Source organism: Haliotis rufescens, unplaced genomic scaffold (genome assembly GCF_023055435.1).
Source record: "Haliotis rufescens isolate VD_foot unplaced genomic scaffold, xgHalRufe1.0.p SCAF_10, whole genome shotgun sequence".
NCBI lineage: Eukaryota > Metazoa > Mollusca > Gastropoda > Lepetellida > Haliotidae > Haliotis > Haliotis rufescens.
The window spans coordinates 17,737,986-17,758,446 of record NW_025963780.1 but is presented as its reverse complement, the minus strand read 5'-3'; the positions used below and the strand labels follow the sequence as shown (position 1 = coordinate 17,758,446).

Below are 20,461 nucleotides of genomic sequence, written 5' to 3'. Positions count from 1 at the left end.
CCCGTGTTGCAGGTGGAGTGGCAGAATCGGGGCCACCGTCATTGAAGAAGCCCCAAAATGGCGACAGCACCTGCGTCAAAAAACACATGCAGTGACCTTGAGCTACTGACCAACACAGGTACATGTACTTATTTTTCCTTGCAAATTACATATGTTAACCAGTGGTATGTACTTTCTCGTGGTGTAGGCCTCTCTGTTTTCTTTTCACAAATTGTGCAGTTGGTGGTCGAGATAATACTAAGCATTCTTTTCATAACTGAAACGTGTTATCATCCTCATCAGAAAGAAAAGACAGACTGTTCTCAAAATTTGGTCTTGATTCCAAATTTGTAAAATTTTGGGTCGACGTGTTTTTAATATATGTTATAAGATTCCCTTAATATGTGCCGCGTCTAAAAAGTAAGATATTAACTCATGGAAATAATGAAATGTGTGAGTGTATGTTGATACATGCACGGTCAGCACTATTCCCATTACATCACGGCTGTAGAACGATCCACTGCGACGAGGCAAGATGGAAGAGGGCGCCAACTCCCTTTAGGTATGCTGGATGCCGAGCTCTGTCTTCTGGATGCCTAGCTCTGTCTTCTGGATGCCGAGCTCTGTCTTCTGGATGCCGATGCCCAGTTCGGTATTCTGGATACCGCAGTGCAATACGAGGGATGCCATGACATGTTATCTGATACGCGGCTGCCAATATTTCAATGTTGAAACATATTTTTGTCTTTTCTTTCTTGGAAGAGTGACAAATCAAGGCAATATTTAGCTTTCTTTTGCTTGTCGTACTCAGTAAGTTATTAGTTGGGTGGTCAGACTCGATGATTTGGTTGATTGCGTGTCATCGTACCCTGACGGCGGGTTCGTTACTCATAATATCAGTTAATGGTCTGTCTGGTCCAGCTTCGGAATTTGTTTAAGGCTGTCGTGTACCTGTACCAACACGGAAAGAAACATGGCAAATATGATCAATCACTGTTTTTTCTGCCTCAGACTTGAATAGTTACAAGTGCCGTCAGATAACCCGAACGTATGGGAGTGAGTGAGTGAGTATGGTTTTACGCTGCTTTTAGCAATATTTCAGGAATATTACAACATGAGTAATTGGTTTCACACACTGTAAGCCCGTTTATTCAGCGTGACGAGCGAACGCGTTAACCACTTGGCTTACCCCCCCCCTCCCCCCTTCTCCCCCTCCCCCCCCCCCCCCCCCCTCCCCCCCCACACACACACCCACACACACACACACACACACACACACACACACACACACACACACACACAAACATCTGGGAACAGACTCCTGCTGAAGTCACTCTGGTGAGGCTGAAGTCTTCTAGCGCAATGCTATTTCGTAATATATTGGGAACAGCTGGGCATGTCTGAGGATCGATACGTAGTGTATTGCCTGCCTGGGATTCACTTATTGCCTGAAGACATTCATAAAGCTCCCGCGGTTTACACGCTAGATGAACAGCCCGTAATGCCTTACACCGAACCGTCTCAATACATCATTAATCACACAGGACAATCAGTAACAATTGCTTTGTAGCCCCGCTCCGAAGTGCGTTGAGGCCAAATTATTTTGGAATTTTCTGAGAGCGAAGTCTCCAGAGCATTGGGGTGAATGATCCAGCAAAGATCAACGCTGACGTAATATCAGTACCAAAGATAATACCTTTTTTTGACGCGTTTTATTTATGACATGGCCCTCTCTTGTTTCTTGCTATTGAATGAAAATTGTTTCTTTTTTCAGTACCAAAACGTGAGTGTTAATTGCATAGAAACTATGGAGGTTTGCCAACAGAAACGAGATGCACCATCTAACATACGTTTTCATCGTTTACGCTGCTTTGGGGGACAAAACATGCTGATCCACGACATCTACGATTGAGGTGAATGATTCTATACACAGGCCAATGAAATGTTTTAAAAAAGGTTTCTCTTCATTATACGAGTCGTATAAACGCCTCTGTTAACGATTTTTCAAGGCGAATATTTTTAGTTTCGGCATATCGAGATATCCATATTTAAACGGAAGAGTTGTCTTAGCTTGCTTAAGCTACATTTGTATGTCGGTATGGCTGCTAACAGGTTTCTGCCTACTCAGTAAAGGAAATAGAAGTATGGCAAACCGGTCAATTTATCAAAGCTTCTGTTGAGATCCTTCAACAGAAATGAGTTCGCGCCGTTCAACAAAGGGAACACATATTCCAATTAATTGGCCTTTCTGTGTAGCCAAACAGCTGACAGAGTGAGTGAGTGAGTGAGTGAGTGACGCACATATGAGTGAATGTGAGTATGATGGACGACACAATGAGTGAGTCGTGTAACACAGGGTACAGCTATTCCACGGCGGTCCAAAATTCCGGGCAGTCACAGTGAAAAGTGGCTGATGTTAAAATGTCCAGATATACAATTTCATTTCACAGGCTTTTAATTTCTTGTGAACATGTAAAAATATGAACATATACTATTAGGTATCACAATATGTGCCCCGCCGTCGTAACTTTCCACCAGGACCTTTGTTTGTGTATTACTGAATATGCAGGTTTGTTTGTTTGTTTGTTTGTTTTTGTTTAACGCCACACATATATACATCCCTTAGAGGCACGTAGTGCTGTGTACAGTACATTGGTCGTAAATCGGGTAAAGTTTAACGTAAACGTTGGTCGCGGAGAGTTTTTGCTTGTTTTGTTTGTTTAACACACACACATAGCAATATTCCAATATATAATGGAGTCTGGACCTGACAATCCAGTGATTGAAAACTTGATCATCGATCCACGCAACTGGGATACGATGACATGCATCAAACAATTCAGCCAGCCTGACCACCCGATCCCGTTTGTGGCCTCTTACGACAAGCATAGTCTCTTAAGAAACGCATGGGTTGCTAAAGACCTTTGCTTAACCTCATCTTGAATTAGCAGGGCCTTATTCATCTTCCCAGATAGACCCAGCAACACTGCGTAGGGTTTTTGACCCGAAACGTTACTTGTTAAAATATGAGTTTCATGTTTTATATTCCAAATTATAAAAACAGTACAGGTGAGCTACATTGGCTCTATGGTTCTATTAATAGACATCACCACACTCTTCTGTCAGAAATACTGTCCGCTCCCGATTTTCCAGAAGTGACAACTGAAACACCTTGTGCAGCAACTATAACGCAATATTTACCCCTTTCAGGGAACAAGAACATTAGAGTGACGTCAATATTGGTATAACTGTAGCAACGCAAGAGTGTCGTGTTTCCGTTATTGGTTCATTTTTCTTTGTGCAAATACCCAAGTGGTTCTAATCTTCAGAATAAAACCAAAACGTTTCTCTTAAGTCCTCGAAGTCATGAGAAAGGAGCAGTGCACTCAATCACGGGGAGATTAATCGAGACCAGCAGTGAGCCAGTCCGTAGATCTCCCAAAGTCCAGGTTTCACTGGCGGCGGGGACACTCTCCTACAGCAGTAGATAAGACGCCGAGGAGGTGCTGCTGCCGATCTACGTATAAAGCTGGTATAAATAGGCCGTCTGCTATTAAAAGGAATTGATTTTGTCCACTATGAAGTGTTCCTTAAAGCCCGACTTGTCATCTGCAGTCCTGTTGTGTGTCAGATGACACTGTGGGGGAGCAACGACCTCAGCCGCTTTTGGAACATCCTCACACTTACAACTGGTAGCGGAGGGATGTAGATCAGTGTATGCTGCTTAAACATTGGACGCCGTTGCTGAAAACTGGAGATACCATTTCGGAGCGGAAATATTGTATCATCTTCCGAGACAGTTTATGTATGAAGAATAACCATTTGACCTGCTCCTGAGGCGGGTCGTATTATCATTGATTTTCCTGCGGTTGATGTGATTCAAACAGGAGTTATTTCGTCTCGAATGTATCGGAAATAAGGTAAGATGTGTGAGAATGTCTTTACTGCTTCTTCCTTGCTGTTTAACCGTGGGACAGGCCACTCGAAATTGACACTCCGTGCACGTGTCCTGGCAAAGGGACAGTGCGCTTGTCTTCTCACCTGAGAAATCAATGACTTTGATAGGGGCTTCTGTGTACACATACATGTACCATGAGTGGAAGAGTCAGAATCCATGAAGGTATGAAGAGCACTGACGGGACTAGTGGCGTGACAGGGGCACTGGTGGTATGACGGGACTAGTGGCGTGACAGAGGCACTGGTGGTATGACGGGACTAGTGGAGTGACAGGATCACTGGTGGTATGACGGGACTAGTGGAGTGACAGGATCACTGGTGGTATGACGGGACTAGTGGAGTGACAGGGGCACTGGTGATATGACGGGACTAGTGGCGTGACAGGATCACTGGTGGTATGACGGGACTAGTGGAGTGACAGGATCACTGGTGGTATGACGGTACTAGTGGAGTGACAGGGGCACTGGTGGTATGACGGGATTAGTGGAGTGACAGGATCACTGGTGGTATGACGGGATTAGTGGAGCGGCGGGCACTGGTGGTATGACGGGACTAGTGGAGTGACAGGGGCACTGGTGGTATGACGGGACTAGTGGAGTGACAGGATCACTGGTGGTATGATGGGACTAGTGGAGTGACAGGATCACTGGTGGTATGACGGGACTAGTGGAATGACAGGGGCACTGGTGGTATGACGGGATTAGTGGAGTGACAGGATCACTGGTGGTATGACGGGACTAGCGGAGTGACGGGCACTGGTGGTATGACGGGACTAGTGGAGTGACAGGGGCACTGGTGGTATGACGGGATTAGTGGAGTGACAGGGGCACTGGTGGTATGACGGGACTAGTGGAGTGACGGGCACTGGTGGTATGACGGGACTAGTGGAGTGACAGGGGCACTGGTGGTATAACGGGACGAATGGAGTGACAGGGGCACTGGTGGTATGACGGGAGTAGTGGAGTGACAGGGGCACTGGTGGTATGACAACCAATTGTGCTGTGACAGTTAGGGGCACTGGTGCTATGACAGGGGCATTGGTGGTCTGACAGGGGCATTGGTGGTATGACAGGAGCACTAGTGGTATGATTGGGGCAGTGAATGTTTAACAAGAACACAGAGCAAAATAACGTCAGTTCAGCGAGGGAGCCTTATCCTCAATATCTGAATATCACAACTAGTATTACACCCGTGAAGAGCCATGATAGAGTTGGTCTTCAGCAACCCATGCTTGTCGTAAGAGGCGACTGACGGGATCGGGTAATTAGGCTTGCTGACTTGGTTGATGCATATCATCGTATCCCAATTGCTTATATCGATACTCATGATATCAATCAATGGGGTGGTCTGATCCAGATTTGATTATTTACAGGCCGCCGTCATATAGCTGGAACATTTTGCTGTGTTAAACAACAAACAAACGCAGCCATTATTCCAGTGTACCCCTCGTTCAGATTACGATCCACCATCTCCGTACTCGTGGGTTTCACCAAAGTGGTAAACGTCCAGAATGTGCATTACTTTGGGCTTTCCTCCCACATCGAACCGGACAGGCCGTGTTGTAACTGAAATACTGTTCAAAGCGGCGTCTAACCTCACTCACTCTGTGGATGCTCATGTTATCGGAAATATATGGACACTGTATGGCTTGGTCTGTAAGTTTGTGTAATATATGTATTATGTTATACCGTAGTGAAGGGGTTGTTACATAGTCTAATCAAAACAAAGTGAAAAGGGACATTACGTTGCGTACCGATGCGTATCAATAGTTAAAGGGCTGACCTTTGACATTTCGGAGGATACTTTTCCCGAATATACTGAAAAAATACTTTGGTATCAGGTTTTACCTCCAAAATAAACCGTTCAGTGGACATACTGGTTCTTCTGAAACATAGGGTGATGTGTGTCAAAAGGGTCTTTGGCTCTCGTTTCAGAGAAAAAAACTTATCCCAGGACCCTGGTCTTCGACATGACGAACTAACGCCTTAACCACTACCCCATCTGACTGAACTTTAAAAGAATTACTATGGTGCACTGATGTCCAATCTGCAGACCTATTTCTCTTGTCCGATACCTCATTCTGTGAAGATCTGACAACCCTCCATAGGTCGCGTCAGATGCAATTACTAATCAGGCGAACAGGGTCGAGGCTTCCAAATTCTGGGCATAGCGAGCTGAGCAGCATATCTGAGTTCTTTATCTCGAAAATGAACATAATCTGACAGTTCCGAATGTTAAATAATAAAGGCAGCGCTATTATATCGTGGTGGATATTTCATATCGTTTCTGAGAACCATAACTTATCTACCCACAGGGGTGTACAATCGAGGGAATATTTGTATAATCTGTAGGTTTTCGTGGTTAAGAGAGAAATTTCAGTTTCTAAGTGGCAAAGAAGTGAAGCCGAATGTATAAAACTGATATCTGACTGGTTCAAGAACCTGCTCATATACTTCATTTAGATTGGACGAGTTTTGATATGGACCATTTGTCAGATCTTGACGAAGAGAAGTCTCGTAATGCAGTAAAATATCTGATTTTAATGAGATTGCGGTGATGTGTATCGGGATGAAACTGGCATACTCATCATCCCTATAGCTGTTCATGCATTGGACCATTTTAACAGAGGCTGGTATAGACATATTGATACACAGAATTCTCCAGAGAAGAGGGTTTTGATGAATATGCTTATGCCGTGTGAAGACCTTATCTTCCATAGACAGACGCCGCTCGTATATCATGGCCTGCAATTCTGATTGTTTGCAAGCGGGACCCTGAATAAGACGATATAACATCGCATTAAATGTGAATTCTTAATGTGATGGGTCAGTGTTCTGTCTCGGTGATGTGGCTATCCATGCTGGAGACGTGCGGCTGATTCAACTTGGACAGAGTTAGCCAGAGAACCCATAGATTATACCATCTTTTGGGAACAACAATCTTTTGTTCTTTAAGGATTAACATAAACAATTAACTGTCTCTAGAAATAGAATATCGTTTGCAATTTCACTATATAAACTACCCAGGTGAAATAGATTCCGGAAGTATTGTATGGAGGTAAACTGTTCCGCTGAAAGAGATTCCGGAAGTAGTATATAGACGTGAACTGTCCTGCTGAAATAGATTCCAGAAGTATTGTGTAGAGGTGAATTGCCCAGCTTTAACATATTCCGGAAGTATTGTGTAGACGTGAACTGTCCTGCTGAAATAGATTCCGGAAGAATTGTGTAGACGTGAACTGTCCTGCTGAAATAGATTCTGGAAGTATTGTGTAGACGTGAACTGTCCTGCTGAAATAGATTCCGGAAGTACTGTGTAGACGTGAACTGTCCTGCTGAAATAGATTCCGGAAGTATTGTGTAGACGTGAACTGTCCTGCTGAAATAGATTCTGGAAGTATTGTGTAGACGTGAACTGTCCTGCTGAAATAGATTCCGGAAGTACTGTGTAGACGTGAACTGTCCTGCTGAAATAGATTCCGGAAGTATTGTGTAGACGTGAACTGTCCTGCTGAAATAGATTCCGGAAGTATTGTGTAGACGTGAACTGTCCTGCTGAAATAGATTTCGGAAGTATTGTGTTAACGTGAACTGTCCTGCTGAAATAGATTCCGGAAGTATTGTGTAGACGTGAACTGTCCTGCTGAAATAGATTCCGGAAGTATTGTATTGAGGTGAATTGCCCAGCTTAAACATATTCAGGAAGTATTGTATAGACGTAAACTGCCCAGCCGAAGAGCGGTTTTACACCGCTTTTAGAAGTATTCCAGCAATATCACGACAAGGGACACTGGAAAATGGGCTTCACACGTTGTACCCATGTGCGGAATCAAACCCGGGTCTTCGGCGTGACGAGCCAACGCTTGAATTACTAGGCTACCCCATCATGCCCCAGCTGAGCGAGATCCAGGACGTATTGCAAGCAGGTGAAGTAAGTGGTGGCATGTGGTCCTTTGGACAGAGGTCACAAATCAGGTGGGGCGGTCGGGTAGCCTAGTGGTTAAAGCGTTGGCTCTTCACGCCGAAGACCCGGGTTCGATTCCCGACATTGGTACAATGTGTGAAGCCCATTTCTGGTATCCCCCGCCGTGATATTGCTGGAATATTGCTAAAAGCGGCGTAAAACCATACTCACTGACTAACTGACAAATAAGGTAAAGATAAGCAACGTCAGTGGCGGAGAATAGTTGGATGGGTGACCGCCTTAGGCAGCTTGACTCCTGAGAGGTTCCAGGGCTTTTGTGGAGCACCTTGTGGGTCAGCTGATAGAGATTCTGGAAGTATGGTACAGAAGTGAACTGCCTAGTTGAAAGCGATTGAAGAGGTGCAGAGACGAAATAGTCAGCTGAAAGAGATGTGCTAAAGCACATGTGGTGTCTCCTTAGACAAGTAACTACTTACATGCCTCTGTTCACCCAGCAGTAAAAATGGGTACTCGGTAAGATCAGATGGTATTGTAACTGACAGGGCGTGTGGTCCCAGGGGAGGCGAGAAGGAAAATCAAGTGCACACTGATCCATTGCCCGGGGTAATAACGTCAGCGCTTTGAGCGTGTGTATAAAGTCTATAACGTCATCGTCGACATAGTTGAAGCGGTCAGCTGAAAGATACACAGAAAGAATTGTGAGGATTCAGGAAACATTACAGACAACGTCGTTATTTTAGACACTAATTCTATATTAACGTTACCATGCAATTGGGCCTCAATAGTGAGTGAATGTTGTTATATGCCACAGTAAGCTGTACATTATTACGATGTGTAAGCAACAGTTTATTGTTCTTGGGCCTATTCCGTTCTATTGTGGATATCATCTGAACGTGTATTTAAGTGATATCAATTTATATGATAGTGATTAGGGAAGTAATCGAGAAATAATTTGAACGCTGGTTTCACCAAGTCGATAAACTAGTAAAAGTATACACTTGAAAATTGGATGTGACCAAAACATTACAACGTAATCAAAAGGTCGCCAAAACACTACACACTTCAGGTCCAAAACACAGCTATGATACCAGCATCAAATACATCACCCTCTAATGGTCATGTCTTGTTTGTTTCATCTTCAGCCAGCATCAAACATGGGTGTATACTTTCTTGTGCCCGGCAGTGTATAAACGTCCATGAAGTGAATCATGTTTTAGTTTTGCTCCCACATTGTTTGTCGTTTTACGCCGCATTCTGCAATATTCCAGCTATACGGCGGCGGTCTGTAAATAAGCGAGTCTGGGCCAGACAATCCAGTGATTGACATCGATCTTGGCAATTGGGATACGATGACATGTATCAAAGAAGTCAACGAGCCTGACCACCCGATCCCGTTAGTCGCCTCTTACAAGCATAGTTGCCTTATACGGCAAGCATGGATTGCTGAAGACCTATTCTGATGCTCCCACATTGAGCTGACACACCGCAACAGGAGTGAAATCCTGTTCATGCAATGTGGCGTTAAACTCAACTCACTCTTAAGTAGCTATGTTTCCATTTCCTCATTGTATTTAAAGTGCTCGATTAAAGCTGTTCCTACAGTAATCCCTGAACAAATGCTAATATCGCTCGGCATTGTTGATACATGCCTATTTATATACCACAATGGGATGTTTTGTGTTAAATATTTATAAGCTGCGCAAATATCATTGTGGGATAGTAGCTTTCTCAGCACAATATGAACTTTATAATTATCTGAAGGGATTTTGGAAAAAGCGCTTGAATCAGGTTTTGTCTAGCGCTCACTTAGTGTGAAGTAATACCTTGTAATATCGAATTAATGTATCGACCCAACTTTCACCACAACAGAGTTGATCACGGAGTCATATATCGCAGATCAATCATCGAGATATCCTCTAAAAGCTGTGCGTCAGATTCATAGGCAGCGCTTGTGAGATGTTCGTGCGATTTTCTCAAACATGCTACTGATCTCCATCTCTGAATGCATGGGTAACTTTACTCTAATGCATTGGAAATACGGTCTGGCATTCCATATCGATGACTATCAACAATACTGTCCCAATTACTCGTGTGTAAAGCCCACTGATTTCCTTATAGGCTGGTAATAGTCTGATTGTCCGACGAGTCCCATGTCGTCTGCTAATTTTCGTGTCGTCTGCTGTCGTGAAGTGCAGCGTGCTCCCGTCCACTGGCCACATCAGGCCGTCTTCTCGGTCTCCTCTGCTATTTAGTAGCGTTTTGGGACTAGGGAGTGATAAACATTGATTGTGCGACCAACGGAGCGATATAATCATGTCCAACCTTCAGAGGTGCAACCAGGAGGAGACAGGCCAGACATGGAGGGACAATGACGCCGGGGACTTGTGACTGCTGTCCGGCCTGCTAGAGACATGTCTAAATGACAGCTGGAAATGCGAATGTGGAAACACGATGGTGCAAGCGGGGTTGATGTCGTGCCTATGGTGTTAAACAATACTAAAAGTATCCGACATTACGCAGCTGGTGTTTTCCTAACTGCTGACGCCTGACATACACGAAGATGCCATGGGGAAAAGGACGGGGGAAAAGGAACGCTTGACGTATAGGGTATTCCTCACTGAGGCAATGGCGGTAACGGGAATTGGTCATCGCTGATGTAAACACACATGGTGGTCGACATGTGCCAGTAGGTGTGGTAAGACATCTGCCAGGTGAGTCCCTCTAATACTTACCTTCGATTAATAACAAAGGCGGTGGATCACGCCTTGAGGCTTTCGCATGTGTCCAGGGTTGCCTGTGTTACATGAAGGTGTTAATTGTTTCGTCCATTACGTGTCCGTTAGAATGAATCATTTGTGTTGATAGACAAGTCCGAGGTGTCTTTGGTCCTGTGTAGAATGAAAGGTGCAGATGAGTTTTTTGACCGGTTATTGTTTTCAAACTGTTTTGTCGATATGTCATGAAAATAGTTTCAGACGGACGTGATTTTCAACTTCACGAACTAGACTGACGAACGACAGGAGCAGATGGTATTCGTAAATGGGACACCGAAGCTCTTTAAAAGACCTCTATTAGTACACATTGTATTTATACCACTAGACGTCGGACAGTAAAAGCCGAGCAACACGGAGCTGCTATTTCACAGCGAAGTTGCATTCCCGTCTTCGTGTGCGAGTGCCCATGCCATCTTTGTAAATCGTCTGCTTGTTTTAACGTTTTTGTCCACTAATTCCGTTGACATTTCCATGTTTGACAGGCTCCACGGATGTGTGATACCGAGGCACAATTGACGCGCCCAGTCAGCAACAGCCGATTAATGACGTCACGGCAGTCCAGAGAGAGACCTCCAACATGTCATCTCGAAGACAAAAACGCTCGTGACACCTTACTTAGGACGATGCCAAGAGCAAGTAATTCATGTCTAAATGTTCATACTTAAAAAATAAACTATCAACAAGTTCGACCAGTCTGGACAACGGGACGTATTTGTGAGTGCTAAACAAGCTTCTGACAGTGGATACTTTGATACATCAAAATATAATATAGTACTCCATCAGCCATTGTCTGATTGGACTCATGCCCTCATCATGCGGTTGGATAATTTAAAGGATTATAACTTCCATACTTAAAAGATCCACGATGTGTAGGTGGATGTGTAAAAGTCAAGGGTTTGAGACATTTGATTATCAATTTAAGCATTTAATCTGAGAATGTCAAAGGGAAGTTGTTGACAGATAATTGTTGACTGCTGACATACAGTGGGAGACCAAGCTATGTGACACATCAATTAATGCCCTTGCAGCTGTTTCAACCGGAACCATAAGCAGCTGATGTATGCAAGCTGAGATCAGGAACCTCGTTTGGGAGCTGAGAATAGAAACTGTGTGTTTGAGCTGAGTTTAGTAGCTGTGTGTTTGATCTGAGTTTCGGAGCTGAGACAAGGAGCTGATTGTAGTAGCTGTGTGTTTGATCTGAGTTTCGGAGCTGAGACAAGGAACTGAGATCAGGAGCTGATTGTAGTAGCTGTGTGTTTGATCTGAGTTTTGGAGCTGAGTTTTAGAGCTGAGACCAGGAGTTGAGTGTAGAAGCTGAGTCAATGAGATTAGTCCAGTTAGAGCTGAATCCAAGAGCTGAGTTCTGGAGACAAGTTCAGGAGCAGAGGTTAGGAGTTGTCCTAGAGTTTACTGAGGCATTGACTGGAGGATAAACAAAACCTTCTATCTGGAAAAACATGTTCCATCATACATGCAGCAGTGACAACCTCACAACATCTTCAGCGTAACATCATGGTGGCGGAATGGATTGCCTGTCTGGACAAGAGGTGAGTCTGTGTGTTGTGATGTGATTGGTGGAAAAACCTGGCTAAAGGAAGTCATTGAGCAATACCCAAAGGCTGGAGTGAGTGAGTTGGGTTTAATGCCGCTTCTAGCAGTATTCCAGTTATAATGTGGCGTGTCAGATTAAAGTGATGCAGGTCTCAGACGTTGACCACTTCGGTGAAACCCACGAGCACGGGTATGGTGCTGACAAACCTAGAAACATAATCGGTGCAAACTGGGATTCAAACCCACAATCATAGGTTTCTGGCGTGTCCAAGTGACGCAACTCTGCACAGCGAATCGCGGTGCCTTAGACGACTGGGCCACCCGTTCCCCCCAAAGGCTGGAAGACCTTGAGTAACATGTGACTAAAATATGTCAAAACTAAGTTCCCTTTGTGCATATGCTGTTCCCAGTAGGAGCAAAGGAAAGCCAGAAATAACTTTTGATGTAGGGCTTGCTTTGGAAGCCAGCAGCTTGGAGTGACCTCTTGATGGCTACCTTTTATATGAGATTTGATCATGGAAATCTCCTGCACATTTTTCTTGATAAGAATGTTTTTTCTTAATGTACACTAGAAAACAGTAGCATTTGACTTGGCAATATTGATACCGCATTAATCATACATGAAGGTTAGTATCTGTTTGAATTAGTATTTCCTCTCCACATTCTGGTCACCATATGGGTTCAGTTGTTGCCATGGTTACAGAAACATATACATATGATGTCATTCATTGTATCATGACGTCATCACATTCCAGAATAAATGGTGAAAATTGCCCCAGACAATTTGGAAAACACGGCTTAACAATAAATAATCTAAATCACTATGAATGGTTTGTTTTTTTTCTTCAAAATTTGGGTCCGTTTTCTCCAAAAGGTGAGTCCATTTTCACTAACATTCAGGACCATTTTTCTCAAAACTGGCTAAGGCTATTATTGCAAGGGGCCATTTTCTCCTGCTTCTGTGACATCACATAAGTCTCACAACTGTGAATCTCACATAGGTCTTTAGCAACCCATGCTTGCCGTAAAAGGCGACTTATATGCTAACGGAATCGGTTGGTCAGGCTCGCTGACTTGGTTGTCATTCTATCCCAATTGGGTGGATCGATGCTCATGATGTCAATCACTGGATTGTCTGGTCCAGACTCAATTAATTACAGACCTTAGCCATTTAGCTGGAATCTCACATAGACTTGCTATTGAAAATATATGATCACTTTGTAATTTGCAACGTCATTAAACATCTGTTTTGCAGATGTTATTGACTATTTGATGTGTCAAAATTTTGACATTGGAAACCTGGGTGGATAATGTTTATGGACTGGTATGTAAATGGTATGTACTGGCAGATCAACAGAGGGATCACAGGCACTGTCAATATGGGTCATGCAGGCCAAACCCTGGATCTGCCTCTGGTATGTCATATTCCAGCAGGTCACAGGAGACTGTACCAGTGTAATCTATTTTCAAAGGTCCTTCTAATGGTGCTAATATTTCCTTGTGATCTGAAATGAACTTACAGTTAAGCAGTTAAGTTATTGATTCTGCTGACTTCCCTTCTCCACTTCCTTCGGCTATCTCCCATTATGTCTTAATCAGAGAATCATGTACTTTCAGTAGACAATAATACATATGACCGCCTCCATGGTCTAACAGTAGAATGTCTGCATGGAGAGCAGAAGGTCTGGGGTTCCATCCCACGTCATACCAAAAGACGTTAAAACGATGGTACTTGTTGTCACCTTGCCTGGCGCTCAGCATTAAGGGGGTAAAACCAGGACTGGTCGGCTTGGTGTCAGTATTCTGAATGTGTATGCACATCGCTATGTAAGTGCAATAATCTTGAATGCAACCTTAAACCCCATTTCACCTCACCTCACCCAATAATGCATATAAATTAGCAACCCAAAGAGATCTATTGTTGCAAATGTGTTCATTTGTTCAGCCCAGATAGTGAAGTTCACAACTGACTTAAAAACCTTGCAGACCCTTGCATTGCTGGTTAGACAGGACAGGTTACCTCAAAATCTGGAAAAGTTTCTGGAAAATACAGGTCTGATTATGAATGGATAAAGATTGGTCAGCTGATGACAAATGATTGGTCAATAATTCCACCTTGATTAGAAAACACTAATTCCAGGGTTGGACAAAGCCACTAAACCACTAGTCAGAGACAAGGGGTATTTGGAGACATCGCTTCTGATGTCTTTCTCTTCATTATGGGTGTTTTAGCAAAACTTTCTATAGATATAGATTCAATAGATTCTCCTGCAAGACAAAGGTTAGAATCTTTTACATGATGAAGCATGTTTAATTTACACTGCACACCTGACAACATCTTGGAAAAAGCTTTGGAAGAACCAAAAATGTAACTTAAACGTGGTTCTTATTTTATTTTTTTCCCCACGTACCAACCAGGAAGGTTTTACAAAACAAATTGTGAGGATTCGGGGATAGTAACCTGTGGTTGGTGTTATTGTTTTTGTTATTTGTTTGACTGGCATTACGCAACAAACAACCAAACGCACAACAATCTTTAAGTCTGTGGAGACATGTGGTCCTTTGTACAGTGCACTGGTCACAAATCTGGTAAACGTCGGGCACGGAGAGTTTTTGTTTGTTGTTTAATGCTGCACTCAGCAATATTCCAGCTTTATGGCAGTGGTCTGTAAATGATTAAGGGACTAGACAATCCAGTGATTGATATCATGAGCATCAATATATGTAATTTGGACACAATAACATGCATCAACCCAAGTCAGCGAGCCTAACCACCCGATCCCGTTAGTGGCCTTTTATGACAAGCATAGTCGCCTCTTATGACAAGCATAGTCTCCTCTTATGACAAGCATTGGTTGCTGAAGTTGTAACCTGGGCCTTCTCGGGTTGTCATGGAGAGTAGTTGGACGGGTGACAATGGTCGGCAGCTTGACTCCAGAGACATTCATGGGCTTCTGTCTTGCACCACTCTGAAGGTGTGTGGTGTTTCCCTAGCCAAGTGACATTGTTTCAAAAAGCATGATACGTATATCCTGTTCACAGTGAATTGGTACCCAGGTGGGATAAGATGATTATGTGACTGTTAACCTCTAGTGTCTCACAGGCAGTGTGGTTGTATACTCCCCAGGGAGCTGAGAATAAAAATAGAGTACATTCTGACCTATTGACCGGGGTAATAGTGCCATGAGGTTCACTTGGTGAAGGGGCTGTGGGGTAGCCTAGCGGTTAAAGCGTTCGCTCATGCCGATTCAAGGCCCGGGTTCGAATCACCACATGGGTACGTAGCCCATTTCTGGTGTTCCCTGTCGTGATCGTGCTGGAATATTGCTAAAAGGAGCGTACTCCCTTACTCACTTGGTGAATGGCGCATGATAAGTGAATTATTATTATTATTATAGTTTTATTAAACCAAGAAATACAAAAATATCTGGTCCTAGTTTCTAGTGAGTTTGCAGCAAGTTACATGTAGTCTTTTAATGCCATGCAGTCCATCATGCTGTGCACAATTACACAACTCAATGGCTGCATTGAGTGTGTGCAGACATCATTACTCTGCCTGCATAACACTGCTGGGAAACATTCAGTGGGGGCATGTGGCCACACTTGTTTACTTGTTTGGTTCATGGCTGGACCACCTGGAACACACATTACCACCAACAACAAAATACGTTCACTTGCCAACTGTACCATTATTGGTATGTTAGAATAATAAAAGGATTCTGCTAAATAGCATTAATAGGTCGTAGCTTTGTAAACACTATGTTCCTAATCTAATAATTAATTTCTTACAGGGTTTGCACAGGCTTGAAAAGGCCTTGCATTGGCATTTACCTTGAAAAGGCCTTAAAATGAACAAAATGTCTTGAAAAGACCTTGAAATACTTCTTAGTTACACATCCAATTGTATTTTACTAATTATATACAAAACCTGAACATGCTTGAGATTGTCCGTGAAAACATATGCAATAATGCTTCATGATAATGAGTTAATTAAACTTTCTGGCTGATTTTGCATTCCTTGTTTGCATGTTTGTATCACAATTGCATAGATCAATGCTCATGATGTTAATCTGGTCCAGATTCAGTTATTTACAGACCGCTGTCATGCAGCAGGAATATTGCTGAGTGCGGGGTGAAAACCAAACAAGCAGTCAAATGCAATTGTGATCAGGAATGAGTAACTTTCCTATATATTACGTCACATTACTCATTTGCCTTGAATTTCACTGAAAGTGCCTTGAAAAGACCTTGAATTGGTAGAGGACTAATCTGTACCATCCCTGTCTTTTGTATGGCCTTAACGTTTTCAACAATAGCTGATGAAAACATGGCAGTTTTGTGGCCTCCTCAATCATCCAGTGTAACATATCTCTATCTGTTGTGACAAAGAGCCTGGACTGTTTCACAGGTATTGCCATCCCCCATCTCTTTCATCACTAATCTAACACAGACTGTCCCTTGGTGATCAGTGTCATTTGATTGGATGGCAAATATAGTTTCATGTCATTTGCATTGTGCTCAAAACCATGTTAGGGTAGCAAATGGGTGTATATCATGATATAATGAAGATATCCTACCCTGGATTATTGAGGATGTTCTCCAGCCACTGCAGTCATCTACTGAAGAAAAGCAACCCTTATGAGACAGATGTGAAGATATACAATTGGAGAAAGGTCCAGCGCCATCTCTTCTTTATTTTCATATATCCCGAATTTCCTTGTATATTTTGGCAATACATATAGCCTATATGACATTGATGTCATTTGTTAAATGTCTTGGGGGCACGGGTGGCCTAGTCGTCTAAGGTGCTGCGATTCGCTGTGCAGACTTGCATCCCCTGGACACGCAAGAAACCTATGATTGGGGGTTCGAATCCCGGTTCGCCCCAATTATGTTTCTAGGTTTGTCAGCACCATTACCGTGCTCGTGGGTTTCACCAAAGTGGTAAACGTCTGAGACCTGCATCACTTCAGGCTTTCCTCCCACATTAAGCTGACACACCGTGATATAACTGGAATACTCTTAAAAGCGGCGTTAAACACAACTCACTCACTCACTCTTTATTTTCATATATCCCGAATTTCCTTGTATATTTTGGCAATACATATAGCCTTTATGACATTGATGTCATTTGTTAAATGTCTTAAACATTAGCACACTCATGCTGAAATGTTAGATGGTCACAATACACGGCCAGGTCATGTGATGCAAAGAAGCTCTCAGGAAGCAATTGAAAAGTAGTCAAATGATTATTGCTTTGTAGCACATCATTTGATAACTGATTTTGTTTTCCACAATGTAATATATACTACTCAAAAGAAGTTAAAGAACACCCGATGATTTCATATGACTATAGTTAATCTATCATGTCATCATATCTGTTATGATTAACTGTGGCAAAATTAAAGAAACAGGTGTTCTTTAACTTCTTTTGAATAGTATACGTCACTTTGTCCGGAAATTATTACAGGATACAATTCTTGAAAACAATATTTTCCAGAAAAAAAATTGTATTCAGGTTTTTCCCCCGAAATAATTATTCTCTGGATTGGTATGCTGGATGTTTTATACAATGTGTTCTGAATACAACAGAACTATTTGGCTCTACTTTTCAAAGCAAAACATTGTGTGCTTTGAAGCAGTGATAAAAACTATCCTGTCTACAGCAAAACTCCCAGGCCCCTCCTGGTGACCCCCTCTCTGAATATTTAATGGTGGCTCCCTAATTAGTAATTATCTTAATTGTCGTAATTATTAGCGTTGAAATTGACTTGTTAAATACTGATTGAGTTTCTTTCTCACTACACAATTATAATCCCAATTAATGAGCTACACTTTAAACGATGACGACTTGTTAAAAATTTGATATTGATGGGTTTTCGGATAAACAGTAGCAGCCTGATGGGAACTCTAAATACAAATATGTTAACACTGATTGCGTTAACTGATAATGACAGTCTCGTGAACTCCGCATATCAATAGGGGCAGTGGGGTAGCCTAGTAGTCAAAGCGTCGCTTACCAGACAGGGAAAGTGACAGTCGGAATGTGTTTTCTGATTATGCAACCTTGAAAATGTTAACACGGGGTATTCTGAACGACAGTTACAGCCCGTACGACTGATTCCGTCAAAATTATCATCTATCTCTCGCTTCCGTGGGATTAAAATTTAAATGAGGAGGCATTGCACAGTATGTGGGAAGCATTGCCATACAATCACAACCATATATTAGACATTCCAGAATGTTCGTTCGTTCAGTTTTCAAAATTTTAATAGACAACTGTGTCAACATGTTTTTCAAGCGCAGTCTGAAATGGAAGTCGCCAGGTTGAAACAAGTGCCATAAAGCTTGAGAAAGCTGCTTTCTAATTGGCTGATATCGACTTCTTGTTAGTTGTTCCAGTGGTCGGTCAAAGTTTGCGAAAGGTCGTTCTGACATGACCCGTAATGGGATGTCCTCAGATCTTTGTTTAGCGGCACAAGAACTTAGAACTGATTTTAATGAGATTGGGTACAAGGTGTGAAGACATTTCTGGTATCCCCTGCGGTGATATTTCTGAAAAATTGCTAAAAGGGATGTAAAACAATACTCACTCACGCATAAACATATGTGAGGTGAAATGGGGTTTAACGTCGCATTCAAGGTTATCGCCGTATATGGTGATGTGCAAACAAAAGGGAATTTTACTTGCTATTATAAATTGAGATTAATCATTATAAGAAAAGCAACCTAATGAGAGTATTGATTCTGAAACCATACAAATGTTATGTTTATGAAGACCTAGAGAATGATTTTTCAAAATGGTAAATTTATTTCTCTTTAGCCATGCTAAATTAGTTATTAGATATTCTTTCCCATCTGCCTCACTACCAAACACTCTGCCTCACTACCAAACACTCTGCCTCACTACCAAACACTCTGCCTCACCTCACTACCAAACAATCTGCCTTACCTCACTACCAAACACTCTGCCTTACCTCACTACCAAACAATCTGCCTCACTACCAAACACTCTGCCTCACCTCACTACCAAACACTCTGCCTTACCTCACTACCAAACACTATGCCTCTGCCTCACTACCAAACACTCTGCCTCACCTCACTACCAAACACTCTGCCTTACCTCAGTACCAAACACTCTACCTCTGCCTCACTACCAAACACTCTGCCTCACTACCAAACACTCTGCCTTACCTCACTACCAAACACTCTGCCTCACTACCAAACACTCTGCCTCTGCCTCACTACCAAACACTCTGCCTTACCTCACTACCAAACACTCTGCCTTACCTCACTACCAAACACTCTGCCTTACCTCACTAACAAACACTCTGCCTTACCTCACTACCAAACAATCTGCCTCACTACCAAACACTCTGCCTCACCTCACTACCAAACACTCGGCCTTACCTCACTACCAAACACTCTGCCTCTGCCTCACTACCAAACACTCTCCCTCACTACTAAACACTCTGCCTCTGCCTCACTACCAAACACTCTGCCTTACCTCATTACCAAACAATCTGCCTCACTACCAAACACTCTGCCTCACCCTCACTACCAAACACTCTGCCTCACCTCACTTCCAAACACTCTGCCTCACTTCACTTCCAAACACTGCCTCACTACCAAACACTCTGCCTTACCTCATTACCAAACAATCTGCCTCACTACCAAACACTCTGCCTCTGCCTCACTTACAAACACTCTGCCTCACTACCAAACACTCTGCCTCTGCCTCACCACCAAACACTCTGCCTTACCTCATTACCAAACACTCTGCCTCTGCCTCACTACTAAACACTCTGCTTCTGCCTCACTACCAAACGCTCTGCCTCTGCCTCACCACCAAACACTCTGCCTTACCTCACCACCAAACAATCTGCCTCACTACCAAACACTCTGCCTTACCTCACTACCAAACACTCTGCCTCACTACTAATAGGGATGTCATGATACGACCGTCCCCTTATACAATAATATCGCGATACTTTGTTCACGATATATGATTCATATCATGATACATAGTTTGGGGCAATTTTGCACTAATTTTTATATTTCATATGGCATAAGCACTATTACAAAGGCTTGAAAATTCCAGAATACCTGGTCTACGATCTTTGAAAATAAAAACATCTTATTTCAATCATTACTTTATTAACTTAAGTGTTACATGAGTTAGAAAAATACTAGAACAGAATTTAAGTTTGAAAGTAATGTACATTGTACAATATAGATATATCATCTGTTAATAACGATAAAACTGTTTATCAAAA

At 42.8% G+C, this 20,461-nt stretch overlaps 1 protein-coding gene across 2 annotated transcripts in view; it reads left to right on the top strand.

Moving 5' to 3' along the window:
* The window catches only part of LOC124110717 (rap guanine nucleotide exchange factor 4-like), a 164,393-nt gene that overhangs the window by 55,901 nt on the left and 88,031 nt on the right, over positions 1-20,461 (top strand). The window contains exons 2-4 of one of the 2 annotated variants that reach the window (XM_048387615.1): positions 13-118; positions 1,754-1,892; positions 11,117-12,181. In XM_048387615.1, the coding sequence (XP_048243572.1) occupies positions 12,147-12,181 (35 nt within the window). In that variant the 5' untranslated portion in view covers positions 13-118; positions 1,754-1,892; positions 11,117-12,146. Of the gene's footprint in view, positions 1-12; positions 119-1,753; positions 1,893-10,065; positions 10,572-11,116; positions 12,182-20,461 lie in introns of those variants that run through there. The other variant, XM_048387619.1, reaches the window with a different exon arrangement.